This window comes from Doryrhamphus excisus, chromosome 2 (genome assembly GCF_030265055.1).
Source record: "Doryrhamphus excisus isolate RoL2022-K1 chromosome 2, RoL_Dexc_1.0, whole genome shotgun sequence".
NCBI classification, from domain to species: Eukaryota; Metazoa; Chordata; class Actinopteri; order Syngnathiformes; family Syngnathidae; genus Doryrhamphus; species Doryrhamphus excisus.
This window is the reverse complement of record NC_080467.1, coordinates 15,452,506-15,477,413: the sequence shown is the minus strand read 5'-3', so window position 1 is coordinate 15,477,413 and position 24,908 is coordinate 15,452,506. Positions and strand designations below refer to the sequence as shown.

The 24,908-nt window shown below is 39.0% G+C and overlaps 2 protein-coding genes across 9 annotated transcripts in view; both read left to right on the top strand.

Moving 5' to 3' along the window:
* Positions 1-13,328, top strand: part of cenpe (centromere protein E) — a 39,516-nt gene extending 26,188 nt beyond the window's left edge. For 6 of the 8 annotated variants that reach the window (XM_058064886.1, XM_058064884.1, XM_058064882.1 and 3 more), the window contains 16 exons: positions 94-285; positions 407-640; positions 1,120-1,191; positions 2,447-2,668; positions 4,252-4,362; positions 5,690-5,881; positions 5,956-6,144; positions 6,225-6,437; positions 6,775-6,912; positions 8,366-8,485; positions 9,271-9,371; positions 9,494-9,591; positions 11,125-11,260; positions 11,354-11,664; positions 11,731-11,769; positions 13,204-13,328. In XM_058064886.1, the coding sequence (XP_057920869.1) occupies positions 94-285; positions 407-640; positions 1,120-1,191; positions 2,447-2,668; positions 4,252-4,362; positions 5,690-5,881; positions 5,956-6,144; positions 6,225-6,437; positions 6,775-6,912; positions 8,366-8,485; positions 9,271-9,371; positions 9,494-9,591; positions 11,125-11,260; positions 11,354-11,664; positions 11,731-11,769; positions 13,204-13,268 (2,433 nt within the window). In that variant the 3' untranslated portion in view covers positions 13,269-13,328. The remainder of the gene's footprint in view (positions 1-93; positions 286-406; positions 641-1,119; positions 1,192-2,446; positions 2,669-4,251; positions 4,363-5,689; positions 5,882-5,955; positions 6,145-6,224; positions 6,438-6,774; positions 6,913-8,365; positions 8,486-9,270; positions 9,372-9,493; positions 9,592-11,124; positions 11,261-11,353; positions 11,665-11,730; positions 11,770-13,203) is intronic. The other 2 variants (XM_058064879.1, XM_058064881.1) reach the window with 2 other exon arrangements.
* A 2,110-nt stretch (positions 13,329-15,438) lies between these two features.
* Positions 15,439-24,908, top strand: part of rab27b (RAB27B, member RAS oncogene family) — a 43,699-nt gene continuing 34,229 nt past the window's right edge. Inside the window, exon 1 of the mRNA XM_058056542.1 lies at positions 15,439-16,035. The gene's annotated coding sequence lies outside the window, so the exon portion shown is untranslated. The remainder of the gene's footprint in view (positions 16,036-24,908) is intronic.

The window sequence follows — 24,908 nt, the reverse complement described above, 5'->3', positions numbered from 1 at the left end:
ACTTTTGGAAATCTGACTGAACACAAGCTTTCTTACCTTAATAAGATACAGTATACAGCCAGAGTTGTCATTCCTAGTCTCCCATTCTCACAGGTTCAGAGGCTGACTGAGGAGCTTGAAGACTTGCGAGCAGAACGAGATACCATGCAGTCCGAGAGGTCGCTTGAAGCTCAGACGAACAGGAATGAGATTGAGAAGCTGATGGATCGCGTGACATTTGTCACAGAAGAACGATATCAGCTGCAGCATCGACTGGAGGAAATGGCAGGAACACATCAAAATCAGGTTTGTTTACTATGTGTTATAACTTTATTGAGCAATATGACACGCACAGTTTTACAATCAAATCACATCATTGACAGTTATATAGTGTGGTGCATTAAAAGGACCGGCTACATTCTCGCAGGTTCAGAGGCTGACTGAGGAACTTGAAGATGTGCGAGCACAACGAGACACCGTGCAATCTGAGAGGTCGCTTGACGCTCAGACGAACAGGGACGAGCTCGAGAAGCTGATGGAACGTGTGACATTTGTCAACGAAGAGCGAGGTCAGCTGCAGGACCAACTGGAGGCACAAAAGCGGGAAACCAGCCAGCTCAGAACACAACTGGAGGAAATGGCAGCAACGCACCTAACGGAGGTTTGTTTGCCGTAACTCAATCATACAATCACTTTGATTTGATAAATTCTTGTCCCATACAGGAATATCTCGTTCATCACTATCATTGAAACCGCATTGAAAGATTTTGCAATGTAGCGCACTATTTTGCACTGTTTGTTTATATTTATTTTGTTGTTCATATTACCCTTCTTCCTTGTCACTACTTTAATATCCACACATTGGGGCTGTAGCGTTCACCTTAGAAACCATTGCCTTCATTAATGTTGCCGTATGCTAACTTTCTGCTAGCACTCTGTATCCACTCGCTCGTAGTCGAGGCAGGCAAAATTATCAAGTTTATTTTTATTAATCATGCATTTTATTGATTCTTCATTATTAGTCCATTGGCACCAAAGGGGCCAGGAATAACAGCATACAGGGTTATACCTTTTGAAAAGTAATATACAGCGATAGTGGTATGACTCCGTTTTTTTTGTTGTTTTTTTTCCCCACTTCAGAAAGAGCAACTTCAGGATGTGAGTGAGAAGAAGAACCAGCTAGAGACAGAACTGCAGCAAAGCATTGATAAGGTGAGTGAACACGTTTTTTATGTTAGGCAACTGACACATTACAGATAACCAATGATTTAGTTGGATCCAAGATTTATGCAGAAAAAAAAAAGATTTATGCATCCTATGACTTTGAACAATTGGGTCAAGTGAGGCAACGCACCTCATCTACCGTAAATTCCGGACTATAAGCCGCTACCTTTTTTCCCCAAACTTTCAACCCTGCGGCTTATTCAGTGATGCGGCCAATTTATGTATTTTTTCTAACGGCCGCCAGGGGGCTCTCGAGTAGAAAAGGTAAGATTAAGACCGGTGGAATATATGCGTCGAGGAAGACTGCAACTTCTTTATCTTGTGCATAAATGAAATTAGCATGAACATACCCTTATCATGGAAAATGCAAAAAGAAAGGCATATGACGCAGCTTTCAGGGGAAGATGAAGACGGCTTACCGTGATTTTTTACCAGTATGTTCTTTTAAGGACCTGTTTTACCAGACCTGTTAGTTATACTGTGTTGCTATTGTTTTGCTAGCTTGTTGTTACCATGTTGCTACCGTTTTACTGCCGCGTCACAGGCACCGTTTGTGAAGAAAGTTATATTATTATCATTCATTCATTCATTTTTTACCGCTTTTTCCTCACGAGGGTCGCCGGGGTGCTGGAGCCTATCCCAGCTGTCTTCGGGTGAGAGGCGGGGTACACCCTGGACTGGTCGCCAGCCAATCACAGGGCACATATAGACAAACAACCATTCACACTCACATTCATACCTATGGACAATTTGGAGTCACCAATTAACCTAGCATGTTTTTGGAATGTGGGAGGAAACCGGAGTACCCGGAGAAAACCCACGCATGCACGGGGAGAACATGCAAACTCCACACAGAGGGTGGAATTGAACCCTGGTCTCCTAGCTGTGAGGTCTGCGCGCTAACCACTAGACCGCCGTGCCGCCCCTATTATTATTATTGTTAGGTTATATTATTAAAACTTAGAAAACTCTCTCCGTGTGCCGCCTTTCTTTGTAAATATGTTTACATGTTTTAATGTGGTCACATGCGGCTTATATACAGGTGCGGCTTGTTTTATGTACAAAATCGGTTTTCCTCTAAAAATGTAGTGGGTGAGGCTTATAATCAGGTGCGCTCTATAGTCCGGAAATTACGGTAATCTAAACATCATTCTCCTGGAAAATGTTGCGCTCTACAGCACAGTACTGATTGATTTTGTTCATTATTTGTGTTGTTGCCTTAATGAGCCATTTTTTTAAACAGATGAAGCATTTGAGTGAAGAGCTTGGCCATGTGAAAGCGGAGAGGGATAGCCTGTGTCTCAAAAAAGAAGCTGCAAATCTGACTTCTCCGGATAAGATTGAGAGGCTGCTGTGCCAAGTAACGTCACTCTGTGAAGTAGGGGATCAACTGCACGAGACGGTCGAGGGACTGAGAGGGGAGAAGAGCCAGCTTCAAGCAGAAATGGAAGAAAGGGTGGCGATGGTAATCTATCTATCCATCTCTATATAGTATCTGCATCTATGTAGTATCCGTATATTTGTATAGGTAAGTTCACACATGACTATAAGTCACGCTTTATGGAGGGAAAAAGTGACACATAAGGTGGCTAAAGTACCACAGAGCTTCTATAGCAGGGGTCTCAAACTCAATTTACTTGGGGGCCACTGGAGCTCGGGTCTGGGTGAGACTGGGCCGCATCAGGTTTTCCAAAAAAAACAAAAAAACAACGCATTTATTAAAAACAAAAAAATTAAAAAAACTTTGCTTTGGTTCCAATTTTCTACAATAAAAGCTCTGATAAAACATTCCACTGTTCTCAAATATCTTACTTTTTATTTTTCTGCACAAAATAAGCTGAAGAATAAATAAACAAATCAAGAATAAAAAAAATCAATCAATCAGTAATAAATAAATAAATATAATAATAATAAAACGGCAAATAATAAAAACTTAAGAAACCACATATAGTTGGTGGGTAGACAAATTATTTTGACAAAACACGACTATAGTCACATTTATACTTTTTTTTAATTTACAACATATTGCGCAACTGCAGGGTCTTGAGACTCGCAAACTAGAGAGCTAGCGACCTAAACGGTAGCCTTCAAGTTATTTCCTCTAAACTTAAATAGCCAAAAACTTACCACTTCCACACGGATAGGGAGGATAACTATTAACAGTTATTTAACCTTTAACATGAACATTAATCAAACGGAATCATTTTTTCTGGGTCCATGATACCATACAGCATCCATATCAAACTTGCGCGGGCCGCACTAACATTAAACTTTCATATCAAGGCGGGGGCCTCAAATTAGTGTCCTGCGGGCCACATTTGGCCCGCGGGCTGCTTGTTTGAGACCCCCTGTTCTATAGTATCCTTTTGTGCGTAATTAAAGGGGCCATTAATTGAAAAAGAATTGAGAACAGATCTTTCTTTTTGTTTTCCTTTTCAAAATAAGGCACATTTTGACATTGATTGTACATAGTTGTTAATAGACCTCTGTTACATATGACTGACTAAGTCAAATCAACTTTATTTGTATAGCACTTTTCCTGCAAAGACATGCAACACACAGTGCTTTACAGAATTAAAAACAATTACCACAATTAAAAGGAAAAACAATTACTAAGAAAGCCCCTCCCTCCCACCCTCCATACTACACACACACACACACAATCACACTCAGTAGGGAGACATGGCATGGCACTGAGGATCAAGGAAACGCCACCTTTGGGGCTGTCCACACTGGGAGGAGCCGCAGGCCGTGCCATCGGGGGACCAGCACCCGGGCCCCCCGACTCCGACAGACGGGCAGACCCCCACATTAAAGGGAGGAGCCCCCAGCCGGCCGGGTCGAAGGGACCCAAGGATGGCACCCCCTCAGCAGACCCGACACAGCCCCCAGTGTGGAGGACCCCCCCCCCCCCCTCCCGAGGAAACACTGGAGTTAAAAGCTAAAGACTAAAAGAGACTTCCCATAAAATAGGACTAATAAGATAAAAACATAAGAAAAGTTTGTATTTGTTGACACTCACATGGTTCCTCTTTTTTTCCCTTTCAGGTGCCTAATGAAGCAAAGACTTCAAATTCTCTGCTCAATGAGAATCAGACTCAGACCGGTGCCAAGGTGACTGTGTCCTCATGCCTGCAAGACTCCACATTGGAATTTCAGGTAACCACCGCTCTCAGTATTGGTGTCAGGAAAATACTTATACAATTAAAAAAAATCAATGAAATTGTGGTAAGGTTTGTCGTGGAACCAATGATTCCTAGGTAGAGTTTGGGGGATTTGCGACTCAAAAAGCTTAGACCACCACCAGTGGCTTATTCTGTTGAATGAATGGCAACACGGGGTAATAGGAACAAGCTGCGGGCATTGTAGTGACGCTGGCGTTTCAAGTGGCGGGCATGGTTTGATGTGTTGAAAGCTTTTTTTAAATTTTTATTATTATTTAATTTTTGTTATTTTATTTTTTTGTGTCCTGTCCAGCCATTGGTAATGGTAATGGTTTTATTTCATTTGAACATGCATCAGATTACAATTGAGTGCATCCCATAATCAGTTCACAGTTCCACATGTCCAAAAGGAGTAGGAAGAAGCAAAGCTTATTAAATCCTACCCCTCCATCTGGTACTTTTACAATCAATAACTGTTACATTTGTTCACTTCCTGCTTTCCATAATACAGTTTCAGGTTTTATTATTATTATTTTTTAATAATGCACCTCGTACCGAAGTACGAGGTGATATGACCAATGACATAATGTGTACCATAGTAAGTGTCAATATAGTGATATATATATATAGCACATCATGACTGGTTCAAGACTCTTCATCCTTGTATTTAGCAAACATCAACTGCTTGTATTGTTTCTTGGGGCAGATAGTATTGTTGATCTAAATGTCCTTACATGCTAAACAGATTTGCTCTGTCAGGAAAGGTGTAAGCTACAACCTCTCTGTACTATGAAATTTCATTTGTCGTTATTTGATATTTTTGTTATGTGAATTTGGAGCGGCCGGACCAGAGCAAGACGAAACAGAAAAGAAGAGAAACTGGGGTGGGGAGAGAGACGGTAGAGAGAGTGAGAGACAAAAACAGCAGCTATTGATATTCTATTATCACAGTAAAAAATGATGTCAAGCAGTGAGATTTTAATTACTGCAATTGTATGGCTGTAATTCTGTTTACTATCACGGTTCATGTCTTCATTATTAATTATTTATTGCCACTGGTAAGTTTGACTGTTTCATTTCAGTGATCATCTCCATTGTGACCCTTAGCCATCATTGACATTTAACTGATGCAGTCCTGTTTGTCAGTTTTTTTTTTTAACCTCACCGTGGAAAGTTTGCAAAGTGCATTTGAAAATCACAGAAAAACCCACCTAAATAAAATGTTGTGTTCATGAAATTTTAGTGACATATGTGCTCAGTCACAAGTATTTATCAAAATTAGTGCAAAACATACTAATTCTCTAATACCAACTTCTTTACAGAAGCTCTTTGGAAAATTGCAGCAGTTTATAAACGTTTGCAGTCACATGGACTCCACAGCCATGAAAAATTGGGATGAGGAATATTACCTGACCAACGTTTACGAGAGCAACTTGACTCCTCCCATCTTGGAAGCCCACAGTACAGTTTGTCGTTTGGCAAGGGAGACCTTCAACTGTCTGGGAGACATTGGGGTAAACCAACATGCACGCTTTTTTTTTTCCATTCATTTGCTCTCTCTTTAAAAATCTGTGCTTTGCTTTTCCAGGATATTCTCGGAGAAAAAGCAAAGATGTACAAGAATTTGTTTGATGAGTTCGTCAAGAAAGATCTGTCCAATTTTGAGGAGTGGAACTTACTGCTGGGTGAATTACAAGTACTCCCTAGTGAAGACAAGGCCAACTTTTCGAAGCAGAAACTAGCCGAGCTGTTGGTGAGAAGACAATTCTTCCTGCAGGTGAGCACTGCTTCTGGGCCCTACATCAAAGACGACGTCAATCAATTTACATCTTGAAAATGACTTGATTGATTTTACAGAAAATGGGCGTCATTATGGAGACGCTTTACGCAGGCATGACCGCTTGTTGTGATGATCTGTCAGCTGATAAAAAAGGAAGGTTGAATTTTGATGAGCAGCTGGAGGCTGTGCTCGGCAGCCAACCAGTGGCCTTGAGAAGGCTGGACAGCATCCTGAGGTCTGAGGTAGACCGGAGATCTACCGTGGTAGAAAGCAGGAAGATTATTTTGCAGGTATGCATGCAGTACTCATGGAACACTGCACATTTATATGAAGCTCCTTTTCCACCACAAGAAGAAATAATACAAATCCAATTATTTTGTTCCACACACACAAATGTACATACATACAAAAATAACACGGTCTCAAAACATTCGTTTGAAGTGGATATAATTCCCTCCTGAGATGTTGTGCAACCCTGGTGAGCAACTCCAAGAAACATCTGACCTTTGTGCCCTGCTATTTGAAAAGCACTGCTATAATGTCATGTTTTGAAAACTACAGCAGAGGAAAAGGAAACGAGCAAATGTCCATTGTTGCAAACTAAACATCTTTCTAACCCCCGTGCAGGGCATCATTCACGACCATAATGACCTGTGTGGGAAGGTGCAGCAGCTTCAGGTGCAGTTGGAATGTCACCTGCAAAAGGAGACAAGCCGGCGTTCCTCTCTGCAACAGTCACTGGGGGGAGCTCGCTCAAAGACAAAGGTGCTTGTGTTTATTTTCTACAGTGAGTCACGGTCTGCAAATGGCCCCCAGGTCACACTTGGGACACCTGGTTTATGTATTGCACAGGTTACCAAACCACTGGAGAGTGTCTCTTAGCAGTATCGCTAGTTATGACTCCCTGGGATGTTGTGTATTTGTTTGCGGTGTAGACACCTGACGCGAGGCACACATCCTATTTGTCAATTCATGTTTAACCCTTAGATGCATAAGTGGGTCAAAAATGACCCGGTCAGGTTGTTTTCTTAAAATATCTTTGTAATTAAAAATTATCATTATTTCATATTCTAGGTATTCCTCAAAAACATGTTTTTGATATCATGCCATTCACATTTTTAACTTACCTTTTAAGAAATTTTAGTTTTTGTGTTACTACCCCAACCTTCCATAAGTGGGTCAAAAATGACCCTGTCAGGTTGTTTTCTTGAAATATCTTCGGAATTAAAAATTGTTATCTCATATTCCAGGTATTCCTCGAAAACCATGTTTTTTATATCATGCCATTCAAATTTTTAACTTACCTTTTTAAGAAATTTTTGTTTTTGTGTTACTATCCCCTCCATCCATAAGTGGGTCAAAAATGACCCATTCAGGTTGTTTTCTTGAAATATCTTCATAATTAAAAATTATCATTTCATATTCCAGGTATTCCTCAAAAAACGGGTTTTTGATATCATGCCATTCAAATTCTTAACTTACCTTTTTAAGAAATTTTAGTTTTTGTGTTACTACCCCAACCTTCCATAAGTGGGTCAAAAATGACCCGCATGTATTTTCTATGGAATCCAATAGGAACCTTTAATTCTTATCAACTTTGGCTGTCAGGAATAAATTAACTGTAGACCACACAGACTATATCAGAAGTGTCACCTCTCAGGAAGATTATTTTACACATCAAGTGCTAATATATGTAAGTATTATCTTCATATGATATTGTGTGTGTATGTGTCCTTCATGACTGTTAGTATTATCAACAAATTAGCCTACTTTTATAACTAGTTGACACTAGCTGGTTAACATTACTATATGTATTGTTGGGCATACTTTATAAATAGCTAACACTAGCACAGTTTTTGTAAAATATATTATGCAGTATAGGTATTACACCTGTCTGAGATACTGTCAATCTGGAATACTATAGCATTATTCCTAACCAAAATGGCAAAAATGGCTTAAAAACACATTGATTCTAATATGGGTCATTTTTGACCCACTTATGGAAGAGTGTAGGGTCCAGTCACTCATGCATCTAAGGGTTAAATGGGAACCTGTACCTTTTATCAAGCAATATGATTATGGTCCAACTATACAGTGTATAAAGTGATTTTTAACATAAGATAACGTTGGCACAGAAAAAGCGGTTATACCCTTTCTACAGTGTTTGCAAAGCTAAACAGGCGGTGATGTGTTTTAACCTTTTATCATTGCATTTAAGCAGCTGGAAGAAGCCCACAAAATGAACCTTCAGCAACTGAAGGCAGAACTGCTGGATGTCCGCTCACAAGTCGAGAAGAAAGAGAACGCCATCCAAGTCCTGAAGAACCAATTGCAAGAGGTTGGTCTGAAGAGTGAGAGGATGGAAAGGACCACACGTGTTGCTATGCTGCTGCTTCTTTCTCTTTGGGCTTTTCCCTTCAGGGGGCGCCAGAGAAAATCAATCTCCTCCATTTAACTCTGTCTTTCTCACACCAACTACCCTCATGTCCTCCTTCACTATATCCATAAACCTCCTCTTTGGTCTTCCTCTACACCTCCTACATGGCCCAACCATCTCAGTCTGGTCTCTCTGACTTCATCTCCAAAGCCTCTAACATGTAATGTCCCTCTGATGTACTCGTTCCTGATCCTATCCATCCTGGTCACTCCCAATGAGAACCTCAGCATCCTCATATCTGCTACCTCCACTTCTGCTTCCTGTCTTTTCCTCAGTGGCATTGTCTGTAGACCCAAACAACATGGCTGGTCTCACCACAGTTTTGTATACCTTTCCTTTCATTTTAGCTGAAACTCTGCTATGCTAAGAAGTTATACAATATGTATTTCAAGAAAAAAACGACATCTTAGCTTTGTGACATACATGGAAAAGTGTATTAGTAGTAGGTAACCAGCCCAGGGTTTTTTTCCCCACCTCTTGAAGTCAACTGGGCTCCAGCATAAGCGGGATAGTAAATGGATGAATGGGCTATTGAAATAATAATATTCCCAGTTTGTGACTTTTTTCCCCCATTACAATTACATTTTTTCACCTCTTCTTAGAAATGTTCTTCTCCTAATTATGACTTTAATACCATATTAAATGATACTACGAATGTATTAAAACACTTTTTTTTTCTTGTGTAGAAAAGTACTTCACCTTCTGCGGCTCAGCTGGAGGAAGTCCAAGCTAAACTCTTCAAGACGGAAATGGAGATGAGTGCAGCTTTTGACAAGCATCAAAAAGAGTACGGACTTTTTTTGTGTGTATGGGCTTACTGTAGATGGAGAACGGCATCATACCGTAAGAGTACCTGTACCATATCCTCCTGGTTGTTAACATTCTGATCCAAATATTTATGTGGCGCAGGATTCAGAGGATGACTGTGGCTCTGAATGACAAGGACAGGTCAATGTGGAGGCTGAAGGAAACACTCAGGACGTTGCAGCAGCGAGGAGAAGGGTCATGTAAGGAGCTGTTTACTATGTCAATGCTCATTTCAATGGCTTTTAAAATGGTATTGGATCCCAGTGGGGAACTATAGGAAGCTTTTTTTTTTTCCCCCGCAGGTCTTACAGTTTTTCCTCGATTGTTTAAACACATTTTCTGAAAGGATGCGTCATATTCTCAGAACTCTACACACAAATCCAAAAATCACTCACACTTTTCTGAAAACCCCTCAATTCTCCTGCAAAATGAAACTTTACATCCAAAACAGTCTTCATTCTTCTCAAAATGGTGTTTTGTCTCCAAATGACGCACACAAACCACTATATGAACAAACATTTATATGAACCAGTTGAACACTGATGTGCTCAGTGTAAAACACTGTGATTACATCATATTCTTTTTGTGTTCAGTGTGACACTTCTTGCAAAATATTTTAGAATTGTTTTTTTGTTTTTTACTCGGAACACAAAATTACACAAATATATTTTTTTATTTTTCACAGAAAAACAATCTACAAAGTGTTCATCACAGCCAACACAAAGTTCCACATACAGTGGTCTGCATCTAAATGTATACAGCTTCAGTTCAAGAAATAATAATCCTAAACAAAAAAGTGGTTAGCGCGCAGACCTCACAGCTAGGAGACCAGGGTTCAATTCCACCCTCGGCCATCTTTGTGTGGAGTTTGCATGTTCTCCCCGTGCATGCGTGGGTTTTCTCCGGGTACTCCGGTTTCCTCCCACATTCCAAAAAAAACATGCTAGGTTAATTAAGCGACTCCAAATTGTCCATAGGTATGAATGTGAGTGTGAATGGTTGTTTGTCTATATGTGCCCTGTGATTGGCTGGCGACCAGTCCAGGCTGTACCCCGCCTCTCGCCCAAAGACAGCTGGGATAGGCTCCAGCACCCCAGTGAGGATAAGCGGTAAAAAATGAATGAATGAATAAACAAAAAAATCAATGAATAACAAAGCAAAAGACTATACTGCATCACATCTTCTGTTTGGGTCAGGCCACAGCACCTCATCTACATCACATGCAAGGTTTTCTCTGGCCAAGCAGCGGGGGAAATATCGCCTAGCATGGCGAATCCAGCCATGGAAAGCATCTGCTGGTATCTCTCTACATGCATCTTCCATAGCTTGGAGAAGGGGATTGTGCGTTTGTGGATTTCTGACCCATTGTTAGACCGCTAATTGTAAAAATGTGTGACAGGTGTTTACCCATGTGATGAGTCAGTGTGAATAATCTGAATATTAATTTTACTGTTTTGAGTGGCATTGTTTTCGTTGTGAAAACAAGAAGTTTACTTCATGAAAATTGTGCCAAAACTCAGAATTGTGTCAGATCTGCAGTCTGAGTGTAAAGCAGGAATTGTGCTTATAGTTTAGTAGACTTTGTTCATGGAGTTGGTGCATTGGTTATATGCTGTGGTCATTGTGGCATCACAAATTGTGTGTAAACAATCGAGATAAACTGTAACTGAGGCACAAAGTCTGAAAATCTGATCCCCTTTTAGTGTAAAACTAACTTTTTTCTTGTTTTTCAGTCCTGCAGGGTGAGGAGCTTCATGAGCGACTGACAAACCCCCGAGGTTTGGTGGTCACCAGCAGTGTTGTGATGGAAAAAAACAAACTGGAAGAGGAAGTTAAACAGCTTCAACTCAAAATCAGACATTTAGAAAAGTACGACCAAATTGAGCTGTTTTTATACGACACGTCACACGTTTTGTCCTTTTTCTCTTAACATGCGCTCCTCTGTTTCTTCTTCAACCACAGCTTGGTTTCCAGCCAGCAGACGGAGATCACGAAGTGGAAGAACAGAGCAGTCAAACTGAAGGTGAAGAGCAAACAGGATTCTGAGAGGTCTCCAACCAAGTGTGGATTTCCCTCACTGGCGTCACCGAAGAGGCCCGTGCTTACGCCGCAGAAGATCCTGGACTCCCCTAAGCAGATGTTGAATTCCCCAAAGAGCACACTGCTTGACTCTCCAAAAAGCAGATTTTTTGATGGTGCTGAAAAATCAGAGATATTGTTGAGAACCTGTCCCAAGCAGTTCTTTGATAACTCCAGTCTCGGAACCTTTTCAGGTAAGCCCCATCTATAAATCCCACATGTTCTTGTGATTTTTAACATATCGTGTTTGTCTCTACTAGAGATTCCCAGTATTCCAAATGAAGCAGATACAGAAACTGGTAACTCCTGCCAATCACATATCGGGGGTTTACTGTCATGCAATGGAACGAGTTTACTGTGTGTTGACACCTTGCTCAAGTGTTGAGAAACAACCCCCCCCCCCCCCCCCCAAAAAAAAAAATATAACCTCGCAGATGTACAAGTGATGTGATTGGTCGGCCTGTAGGACATTACCTGTGTAAATGACTCATTCAAAGGGCGTACAGCCCACATAACACTGACTAGTTAGCTCCGATAACGCTCTCCTTTTCTCTCAATTACCGTTACTTATATTGAAGGATGCTAACAAGCTAAATAGTCAGAGAGTCATTGTGTTGATTCGTAGGAAAACATCGGCCTCTTGTGTATTGCCAGAGAACACCCCTTAGAGCAGGGGTCTCAAACTCAATTTACTTGGGGGGGCACTGGAGCTCGAGTCTGGGTGAGACTGGGCCGCATCAGGTTTTCCAAAAAACGCATTTATTAAAAACAAAAAAAATTTAAAAACTTCGCTTTGGTTCCAATTTTCTACAATAAAAGCTCTGATAAAACATTCCACTGTTCTCAAATATCTTACTTTTTATTTTTCTACACAAAATAAGATGAAAAATAAATAAACAAATCAAGAATAAAGAAAATCAATCAATCATTAATAAATAAATAAATAAATAAAATAATAATAATAATAAACTTAACCACATATAGTTGGTGGGTAGACAAAATATTTTTTTCCAGATTAAAATGCACAAAGCATTATTAGAGCCCTGTAGACATGACAAAACACGACTATAGTCACATTTATACTTTTTTATTTACAACATATTGCGCAACTGCAGGGTCTTGAGACACATGCTAACTCGCAAACTAGAGAGCTAGCGACCTAAACGGTAGCCTTTAAGTTATTTCCTTTAAACTTAAATAGCCAAAAACTTACCACTTCCACACAGATAGGGAGGATAACTATTAACATTTATTTAACCTTTAACATGAACATTAATCAAACGTAATAATTTTTTCTGGGTACATGATACCATACAGCATCCATATCAAACTTGCGCGGGCCGCACTAACATTAAACTTTCATATCAAGGCGGGGGCCTCAAACTAGTGTCCTGCGGGCCACATTTGGCCCGTGGGTCGCGTGTTTGAGACCCCTGCCTTAGAGCTATGATATAAGATTCTAAATATAAAAGGATTAAGGTGGTGTCAAAGCAGACTGTTTAGATATTATACAGTTGACTTCCTCCACTGTCACATTGAACATGGATGCACATCTTCTTTTTATGAACTGAACATCTTGAGCATGCATCACAGGGAGGAACACCAACATTTGCACTCAGGGTGGCTTGTTTTTCATCTTTTTCCCCCTTTTAGGAAGGTTAAGGTGCATCAGAAATATAAAGTTTGGTTCACAAAGTGAATTTAAATTTTTTTTTTATTTTCTTTTTTTACAGACGCTGACACAAAGGATGAATGCTCTCGCTCTCCAAGACATGAAGAGCTTTGTAAAATGCAGTGAACACGCTTGTTTAAATTTTAAATGTTATCCTTTTATTCCTTTAATAAATATTTAGTCTCATTCAAAGGTTTGGTTTCTTTGCAATGTATGGCTTCAGCAGGCGTGGCCCCGGGGTCATTTTCAGCCCACATATATTTAATTCATCCATTTTGTATACTGCTTGGTCTCCTCTTGGGTTGCACTAATGGGGAATGTGAACTGAGAGGTTAGTTTTACCCGACTGTTGTTTTTATCACAGCTGACTTTGAGCCAAGGGGCACAAAAGTGTGCGTTGCTTATTTTGGAGTACCACTTGGTACATTCATTCCACTGTAGCAACAACACACACGGACATGCAGAGTGAACCCTCTTATCATCCAGCCTGTGTGGTAAAGACAGCCGAGGAAGAGCCAAAGTAAACAAACATGAGGTCAATTTATCAAAACCGGCAAAATTATAATTTGTTTTAACCATTCGATTAATCAAATATTGAAACAGACCAAGCTATAATAGTTCTCCTCATACTCAGACACACGAGGGCTGGAGCTTTACTTGGACACATCATGTGTTTGCAAGGAATTGTGGTTTCCATGACAACTGAGATGCAGCTAATATAATTTGATTAAATGATTTAACTTGTGTGTGCAACACTGCATGAGTGGAAGGAAGCATTGTGGCTTTTTCAATCTCAAAAGAGGTTACATACACTCGACAAAAATATAAACGCAACACTTATTTTTGCTAAATCGAGGAGCTGCGACTTTGGGAAACATTTTCAGTGGGATTTTTACAAATCTACACTTGGTTTTCAAAAAATGGACAACATACAACATAATGGCAATATAGAACAGGGGTTTCAAACACGTGGGCCAATTGTGGCCCGCAGGACACTAGTTTGAGGCCCCCGCCTTGATATGAAAGTTTAATGTTAGTGCGGCCCGCGCAAGTTTGATATGGATGCTATATGGTATCATGTACCCAGAAAAAATTATTACGTTTGATTAATGTTCATGTTAAAGGTTAAATAACTGTTAATAGTTATCCTCCCTATCCATGTGGAAGTGGTAAGTTTTTGGCTATTTTAAGTTTAAAGGAAATAACTTGAAGGCTACCGTTTAGGTCGCTAGCTCTCTAGTTTGCGAGTTAGCATGTGTCTCAAGACCCTGCAGTTGCGCAATATGTTGTAAATAAAAAGAGTATAAATGTGACTATAGTCGTGTTTTGTCATGTCTACAGGGCTCTAATAATGGTTTGTTCATTTTAATCTGAAAAAAATAATTTGTCTACCCACCAACTATATGTGGTTAAGTTTTTATTTGCCGTTTTATTGTTATTATTATTATTATATTTATTTATGACTCATTGATTTTCTTTATTCTTGATTTGTTTATTTATTTCTCATCTTATTTTGTGTAGAAAAATAAAAAGTAAGATATTTGAGAACAGTGGAATGTTTTATCAGAGCTTTTCTTGTAGAAAATCGAAACCAAAGCAAAGTTTATTCATTTTTCTGTTTGTTTTTTTTTTGAAAACCTGATGCGGCCCAGTCTCACCCAGACCCTAGCTCCAGTGGCCCGCAAGTAAATTGGGTTTGAGACCCCTGATATAGAACATATTTAAGCAATGTTGATAATTCCCATTCTATGCTCTGACTACAACTGTTTATGGTATGTCATGGAAAGATGGACAATGCAATAGATGAACCCATCTAGGTCCTCTATGATGTTCTCATTGATTATGTCATTCACTCAGTAGATGGCTTCAAGGGATCTTAATGTTGGTGTGTGTGTGTGTGTGGGGGGGGGGGGGGTATTCATACTGTATGCGATGGAGTCAGAGTCAATGAAAAGTGAAGCTCACTGGAATAAAACACGAACAACTAACCGTTAACAATGGACTTAAATAGAACTGGTGCGTTTGAGACTCACCTAAAACAAATTAACAACGATTTGCATTAATATTTTTTTTCAAGTCATGACATCTAAAATTAACGCTCAATGGACTAACTAACTAAACTGAGCTGGAAGACTGAATAAAATGTAATTAACTGGCATAGCTTTTACCGTTTATTTTAAATGGACATAAGTTGTTACGAAGGGCATCAACTTCTCTGGAACTGATGGCCATTTTTATAAACTTCCCTTCCCATCAATCCATAAATGTTCTCTATGAAATTTATATCAGGGGAACATGCGGAATGGTCCAAAAAGTGATGTTATTCTCCCTGAAGAAGTCTTGAAAGTGGTTTTAATGAAAAAGAGAAAGCTTCTTCGGGGAGTGGGGGCATGCCTGTGTGAATGCCTGACAGAAAATAATGGATGAATTACAGGTTCTGTGGAAATTTAAGCTTCATCTGCAATTACCTTTTAGTATGTTTTTTGTATGAAATAATTTAAGCCTTCTTGATGTATCAATAAATGTTAAATGTGATCAATTGAAAGAGACCACCAATAATTAACCACGTCTCTCACCTTAAAAACACCATCAGTGATAGTAGCAAGTTTCCGAGATGTCCTTGAATGCGTCAGCAACGTCAACCCTCCACCCCAGGAAAAAGCCGAGCTTCCTGCATAACCAGCTGAGCTGCACTTGTTAGCGTGGCCCCTTTGGTGGACACTTACGCCGACTTGTGATCACTTTGGCTGGTTTGTACGCGGAATTCCCTCTCCATTAGGACCGTGGGAGCGATGCGACGCCTTGGAGGAGCAAGAAGAGGAGACGAACTGGCCAAAGAGCAGCAGCCACCTGAAAGGAAGATCTGAGTTTGTGTTTCTACCGTCAACGAAAGGTAAAGAGGCAGACGAAACAGCTGTTTTTATTCTTTATTGGAGCGTTTCCGGGTTACTTGTAGCTCCCAGCATCAGTGGAAGGAAGGGAGGAAGGAAGGCGGGCAGGCTATGAGTCATAACCCGGCAGGCGGAGGGCTTGCTGGGGGATCAGCTGTGGAGAACAGCGGCGCTGCAGCATCTTAACGCCAGCGTTTGTTTCATGGACTGCTACTGCATGCAATGAACTACATAGGTTGTTGTTTTTTTTTATATGATGCAATTACACATGTTAGAGCACAATATCTTCACATCCGTGCTACTATAAGGGGAAAAAAAACACGAATCATCTTTTGATAAAATGAATGAGCTCATTCAGGAAAGCATGAATTTGACTTTTTACAACCTCAGGTTTCGTGAAAATCCAAAAATGATGCAGTGTTGCCAATTTTGGCGCAACAGTTGTCTGACAATCAATTGCTTGCAAAGTCTGATTTGCAAGCATCTGGTTTTAAACAAATAATTTTGGGAATCCAGTAGAGAGTTGTTGTCTGTTTGTGTGTCTATATCAGGGGTTTCAAACACGCGGCCCGCGGGCCAAATGTGGCACGCAGGGCACTAGTTTGAGGCCCCCGCCTTGATATGAAAGTTTAATGTAAGTGCGGCCCGTGCAAGTTTGATATGGATGCTGTATGGTATCATGTACCCAGAAAAAATTATTACGTTTGATTAATGTTCATGTTAAAGGTTAAATAACTGTTAATAGTTATCCTCCCTATCCGTGTGGAAGTGGTAAGTTTTTGGCTATTTAAGTTTAAAGGAAATAACAACCGTTTAGGTCGCTAGCTCTCTAGTTTGCGAGTTAGCATGTGTCTCAAGACCCTGCAGTTGCGCAATATGTTATAAAAAGAGTATAAATGTGACTATAGTCGTGTTTTGTCATGTCTACAGGGCTCTAATAATGCTTTGTTCATTTTAATCTGAAAAAAATAATTTGTCTACCCACCAACTATATGTGGTTTCTTAAGTTTTTATTATTATTATATTTATTTATTACTAATTGATTGATTTTCTTTATCCTTGATGTGTTTATTTATTTTATTTCTTATTTTGTTTAGAAAAATAAAAATTAAGATATTTGAGAACAGTGGAACGTTTTATCAGAGCTTTTATTGTAGAAAATCGGAACCAAAGCACTGAAAAAGTTTGTATATTTTTCTGTTATTAATAAATGCGTTTTTTTGGGGGGGGGGGCTGATGCGGCCCAGCCTTGCCCAGACCCTAGCTCCAGTGGCCCCCAGGTAAATTGAGACCCCTGGTCTATATCTACAAGATGGCACTGATCTAACCTTTAGCTCTGGAACCACATGTCAAGTGGAGACAATGAACGTAAAACCTATTTTTGACATGTATTTTAATAAGAAACTAAAATGCATTTTGAGACTTTTGCTGTATAATATCAATATGTCATAGCCAAACATTTCTGGTTTACTTCATATCTTTAACATAACTACACACAGACATATTGTGGCTTTTGGATTTGCTGCAAAAAAACCTACATGAGCTTATTTTTGGCAATCTATCCTGATCACGAAACATTTTTCCAGTGTGTGGTGAGGTTTTTTTTTCTTACTTGAATGGACTGAGGAGGTTGTGAATGGGTTGGATCTTGGATCTGGAGGTGGTTCATCAAAAACCGGGGCTCTCGGTTTACTTGCAAGCGAATGCAGTGAGAAAGCTTAGGGATCATCCCGCCACTCAAAGGGAGGAAGTAACGTGAAAGGAATTGCCTTATGTATGATTTATATACAAAGATACCTCACTCATAGTCATTCATCTTTTAGTGTACCAGTATGACCCAAGAATGACTTTTTTTTGTTCCTTAGTGCAGTGTGAATGCTAACCAAGATTGTGACATTTCTTGATATTCCCAGCCCAATTGAATCAAGGCTTCTGGGTAAACCTTGTATAAACGCACCATTAGCTATATGACCAAAGAGCTGTATGCAGAAGTTAACATCACACTAGAAACGCTAGCCAGGCTACTACATCCATTAATGATGTATTGCGTCAATAAATGTAAGGATGTTTTTGGTAATGGTAATGGTTTTATTTCATTTGAACATGCATCAGATTACAATTGAGTGCATCACATAATCAGTTCACAGTTCCACATGTCCAAAAGGAGTAGGAAGAAGCAAAGCAAAGCTAAATCGTACCCCTCCATCTGGTACTTTTACAATCACTGTTACATTTGTTCACTTCCTGCTTTCCATAATACAGTTTACATTTTTTTTTAATTTTGTAATTTTTTGTCCCATACCAAAGTACGAGGTGATATGACCATCCAATGACATAATGTGTACCATAGTAAGTGTCAATATAGTGATATATATAGCACATCATGACTGGTTCAAGACTCTTCATCCTTGTATTTAGCAAACATCAACTGCTTGTATTGTTTCTTGAATTGGCTCATCGTTGTGCATTGTTTGAGGTCCTTACTCAATCCATTCCATAGTTTGATTCCACATACTGAAATGCTATGGCTAGCATAACGTAGTCCTAGCATATAAGTGTTTCAAATGTACTTCTTCCCTGAGATCATATTTCTCCTCTCTTGTAGAGAAGTATTGGATGACATTTTTAGCTAATTGGTTGTTTTTAGCCTTATGCATTATTTTAGCTGTTTGAAGATTAACTATATCAGCAAGTTGAAGTATTTGTGATTTTAGAAATAAGGAGTTAGTATGTTCTCTGTAGGCGGCATTATGAATTATCCTTACTGACCTTTTTTGCAGTATATTTAGCGAGGGAAGATTGCTTTTATAGTTATTAGCCCATATTTCCACACTTTTCCCCATTTTTCCTTATTTAGTTAAAGGACATTTTATTCACTTCCGTGTCCCAAAATCCACTATCGCCAACAGGCTTTAAAAGGCTAGACTACTTTGTGAGCTTAATTAATAGCTTAATTTAGCTTAAGACATAAGTGACAACTGAGAGTAGCAATGAAAGACAGAGACTGACAACGTGTGTGATGAAGGAATTGTGTGGCTGTTCAATTCCGATGAAGAAGATGTAGACGGCGAATGTTATGGTTTAACTAGCTGTTAAACACGCACTGTTTGGAAAACCACATTAAATTTAATTTATTTAATTTTTCTGGATATTAAATATCCCATATTATGAAGTGGATGGACGATATTTATACAAATCCTTTTGTACGGCAAATTACAGTATTTTGGTGCCAGTTGGCCTTATAAACAAAGCAACTTTGCACACACGTGCATAAACACACAAACCGCTGTGACAGTAATAAGTATTTCTCTGCATCCGGTGGACAGACCGGGTAGGTTTTTGTTGACTCTTAAGTCACTTTGTAAACAAAGGTGGCGGCTGCAGGGCTAATTAGTGCATGCTTCCTATATTGCTTTGCTAATGCAGTTGGTGTCCCTTGAGTTGCCGGCAGCTTTATTGTTTCTCGACTCCAGTATCCGTTCAAGATGGCTCCCCACCCATGGGCTCATAATGGAAAGGGAGATTTACATTTAGCATAAGAAGTAATTATCGTAGAGGTAATAGCACCCATTTTTCCCAAATTAATTTTGATCTATGAGTTAATGAATGTTGGGGAAAACCACAAAATGTAAAGTTTTTTTTTTTTTTACAATCAAGAGAGGAGATGGCGACATCTGAACCACACAACTTGACAACTGAACGACTCATATGGCTCATACTACTCATATGTTGTTTGTATTTTTTTCAACTGCTCACACTTCTGTCTTTGTATTCCACCTCTCCAGCATGGAGCGTGGTCCCTACGTCGTTACCACAGCAACCCATGCGGATAGTTCAGAGGAGAGCAGTGATGTGTGGACGGAACAAATCCGCTCCGATCACTTGCAAATGACATTGCGGACACTAATACTTCAAGAACTGATTTGATCAACAAATCAGATTAGCCCGCGGTGGGAACAGCCTTGCCGCAGACTGGTAGTCAGTCCATATATGAATGCTGCCTATTTAGTGTTACCTGGGTGATCCTCGGTGTCCCTGGACACATTTTCCTTTAAATTGTGTTCAATAATTTGCAACTTCAACTTAATTTTGTGACTCCTACATAAATTTCTTGTACTTCTTGTTCTTGTAAAAGGGACCTATTATTCTTTTTCCACATTTCTGACCTATGAATGTAGTTAGAATGTTGTATTCTTGTGTTAAACGATGCCAAAGTTTCAGATAATGAGGTTTGCGCAGTTGAAAGTGAGCCCTGAAAGAACTTTGGGATGATTCAAAACGCTCGGTTTCAGAGGGCGTTGAATACCTTTTTTGCAGTACATTTAGCGAGGGAAGATTGCTTTTATAGTTATTAGCCCATATTTCCACATATATTACATTTGTTCACGTCCTGCTTTCCATAATACAGTTTAAGGTTTTTAAATTTATTTATTTTTTAATAATGTACCTAGTACCGAATAGATGTAATGCTATAAAAATACAATATAATTTTTATTTCTCACCCATGAATTTAAAGGCTGCATACTAATTTCGGGGATGTGTGTCCAAGTCCCTTGTGTTAAACGGCTAGCTTTTGGGATATTTCGTGGTAGCACTTCCTGTCGATTGCAACCATGCAAGCCATAGTCTTGAGGCCAGTTTTTGGTTGTTTAACAGGGACTAACACAGACCTGATGAAATTGCTGTGTAGCTGAACTCTAAACTCCGTCTCTGCCTGCTACCACCTGCAGCATAATGATCAGGAGCAGCAGGGTCCCAACAATGATTAATTCATAGAAGGAAAAGACTTACACCAAATAGTGAGCTCATGAATAACGATAAATGTATTTATTTTAAATTTTAAGGATATTCAGGGTATTCAGTGTTGCTGGGTTGTTATGCTGGTTGAAGTTGAATATATGTTTCCCTTCCAGCATGGTTTAATGATGTTTAGCAGACATCCCATAGACAAGCCAATACAGGAAACACTCCCGTACCACAGGCCAACAATACAAGAATTATGACAACAAAACAGGAGTGGACTGCGAGTGACAAATAGACAGATTGGCGGAGAGAACAGGAAATCTAGGGATTCATTTACAAGACACAAGCAGATCAATACTGGAAGTGCATTTTCTTCCTCTCAGCTGCCATTTTTATGTTCCCCTCACAAAATGAAAGAGTGGGATACTAAAGTAAAAGGACTGATTAACTATCTCAGTTTGCATCTCTAACCCTATTCAACTTTTTGATCAGAAAAGAAAGGACAATTTCTCTTAAAGCGAGAACATTGTGATCCTCTATTAGATGTGTTCTCTCGGTATTATAAGATTTTTTTTCTTCTTCGCTTATTATATCGTCTGCTTGACACACTGTGGGTGGAAAAAGGTGCCTGTTTCAGTGCTGGGTTCATATTTGACTTTGCCACACAGCCAAATGAGATGAGTTCCCAGAAAATGACGGTAGTAAAATGTCACTTGATTTGACTTTTTGTTAGTGAAGACTACTACTCTTTTCTGCAGCTCCAATTTGTGCAGGTTTTCGGGATGTATTGGTTTGTACTGTATGTATAGTTTCATGTAGTTGTAATAGATGCTGTAGGAAAGAGGGATATTGTTGTGGGAGGAAAAAAAACATGAACGTGATATGTTAACAGCCATCCCTTGTTTATTATGGTTAATTAATTCCAGTCCCCACAGTGATAAATGAAATTCCATGAAGTAGATTTCTATATATATATATATATATATATATATATATGTATATACATATACATATATATATATACATATATACATATATATATATATATATATATATATATATGTCAAATATTTTTTTAGAGCATAGAAACCCTGTTTACGACTTTCTAAATATGGTTTTAACATTAGAGTGCTCTAGACATGAAATAACACCCCTATAGTCTCCTTTACACTTGTATTACCAAATATAGTAGACATAAAATGAAAAAATAAGACATATAAAGCACAATATAAACCAGGGGTCTCAAACACACGGCAAATGTGGCCCGCAGGACACAAGTTTGAGGCCCCCGCCTTGATATGAAAGTTTAATGTTAGTGCGGCCCGCGCAAGTTTGATATGGATACTGTATGGTATCATGTACCCAGAAAAAATTATTACGTTTGATTAATGTTCAAGTTAAAGGTTAAATAACTGTTAATAGTTATCCTCCCTATCCGTGTGGAAGTGGTAAGTTGTTGGCTATTTAAGTTTAAAGGAAATAACTTGAAGGCTACAGTTTAGGTCGCTAGCTCTCTAGTTTGCGAGTTAGCATGTGTCTCAAGACCCTGCAGTTGCGCAATATGTTGTAAATAAAAAAAGTATAAATGTGACTATAGTCGTGTTTTGTCATGTCTACAGGGCTCTAATAATGCTTTGTTAATTTTAATCTGAAAAAAATAATTTGTCTACCAACTATATGTGGTTTCTTAAGTTTGTATTATTATTATTATTATTATATTTATTTATTTATTACTGATTGATTGATTGAGTTTCTTTATTCTTGATTTGTTTATTTATTTTTGATCTTATTTTGTGCAGAAAAATAAAAAGTAAGATATTTGAGAACAGTGGAATGTTTTATCAGAGCTTTTATTGTAGAAAATCGGAACCAAATCACTGAAAATTTTTTTATATTTTTCTGCTTTTAATAAATGCGTTTTTTTTTCTTTGGAAAACCTGATGCGGCCCAGCCTCGCCCAGACCCTAGCTCCAGTGGCCCCCAGGTAAATTGAGTTTGAGACCCCTGATATAGACCCACACCGTAGCATCGTGAGTGTTCCTTCTGTTTTTGTACAGTACTTCCTGTGGTGGCTACTGTCTCGTCAGTGTAAAATGCCTTATATTTGAAAATGCTTCATTTATGGCCAAGCATATGTAAAATCATAGCTGGTTTTAAATGCATAGTCAAGCTCAAAACAAATATTTATTCTTATTAGGGCTGTCAATCGATTAAAATATTTGATCGCAATCAATCACATTTTTTTTGTCCATAGTTAACTCTCAATTAATGGCATTAATCACATTTGGAAATAAGTTTTTATGTATAATTTCATTAACACGTTAACTTTGACAGCCCTAATTCATATGTTTTGAAAAGCTGTGATAGAAAGAAGCAGCAAAATTCAAAGTGCGAAGTGGCGAGGGACGACTGTAGAAAATAACCTTCTTCTGTTTGTCTGCTGCTTTAGACTATAAATTGTTAAATTTCCAGGAGACATCTCACCCTTTTAAGATTCTCTCCGTTTTAATCTCCAAAAGCGCCATCACTAGATTTATTGCTAGTCACTTTGAGTTTTATTTGAAGTGAAGCAGTTATACAAAAAAAAAATAATATTAATTACTCATGCTCATCCGTGTTGGGTTTGGTATTTGTTTGTTGAGGAGGCGTCACCACATTTTATTTTTGGTAATAAAACAAACAGCCTTAATCAGGAAGAGGAGTTTGTGTCTGTTGCAAAACCTCAAAACCAAACCACAAAGATAAATAAAATATTTTGCCTTTAGCTGACTGGATGGATGGACGAAACGTTGAGTGAATTGGAGGGTTAGGTAGGAGGAGTCCATTTTGGAATTTTCAGTCAGTTGCTGTTTCTTTCTTTCTTCTTTGGATTTTTTGTATTATATCCTTTAGGGGGACTTATTATGCTTTTTTTTTTAACTTTTCTGACCCATAAATGTAGTTAAACGATGCCAAGGTTTCAAATAATGATGTTTATACATTTGGAAGTGAGCCTTTAAAGAAGTTTGGGATGGCTCAAAACGCTCAGTTTCAAAAGGCGTGGTCAAAGTGTCCCTTTGTGATGTCACAGAGGGGCAGACTTCCTTATATATATAAACTATCCAAAGAGGAAAAGTAATCTACCTAACAAAGCAGAAAGCTAGCTTGCTTCTCACCAGCCATGTTTGTTTACGTGCTTGGGAGGCGGTTTGATGAGGATGGAAATGTGAATTTCTATCGGAGAATAATAACGTACAGTTTATATCTGTATCTAGTATGTTGTGGCGAGAACGTCAAGAATGTCAAACTTGTTCTACACTGCTAGCATCCCAGAGGCTAACGTGCAGAGCTAGCCCACTGCTTAGAGATGTTTTAGTGGAGATCAAGCCCTAGTCTAGCTAATTTAAAATGAATTCCACACATTCGGAATAATGATCACTAATCACTTATGGACAACCATATACAGCATATCTACAAAAATGAGTCATTCATTGAAATCATAAAATCATAACCTCGTTATCAGAGGAAATGAATGAATCAGTCACATCCACATCGTTGTAGATTGCTTCAGAAAGCATGTAAGCGTAAAAGCTTTATGCTGAACTCTTAAAAGGACCCGGTGTGTCTAAAAACCACATGCTGGAGTAACGCAACAGGAAAAAAAAAAAGTGACAAAGATAAAAGAGAAAGCGATTAAAGCGCAAGGGAGAAAAGGCTAGTTGCCTGGTGACGGAGACAAAACGACTGAAAGGAGAGAGAAGGTGAAGAAGGGAAAGAAAATGAGGAGGTGGAAGTTGTTTTTTTCCAAGTGCAGAGAGTTAGTGGTCACGATGCTGCTGCCTTCACGCCTTCTGCACTTGCCCTCTCCTCTTTGAGGAGGTGGAGGAGGACGAATATGCTGCTTGTGGCAAATGACTGCCATTTGCCAATTGTTGCCAGATAGTCAAGAACACATTATCTTTGTAGAATTACACTAAATTCTTCTTGGAGAGTTAAATCTGCCTCAGTGAATGCAAAGAACTGGGAAAATGAAGACTGCCACTTTATTCGTCACGCAGGCTACAGTTGACAAGCACTAAATAAAACTGTTCAATAAATACAGGGTGACCCAAAAAAAAACGGGCCCCAACTCTAATTAGGCCCCGTTTCTTAG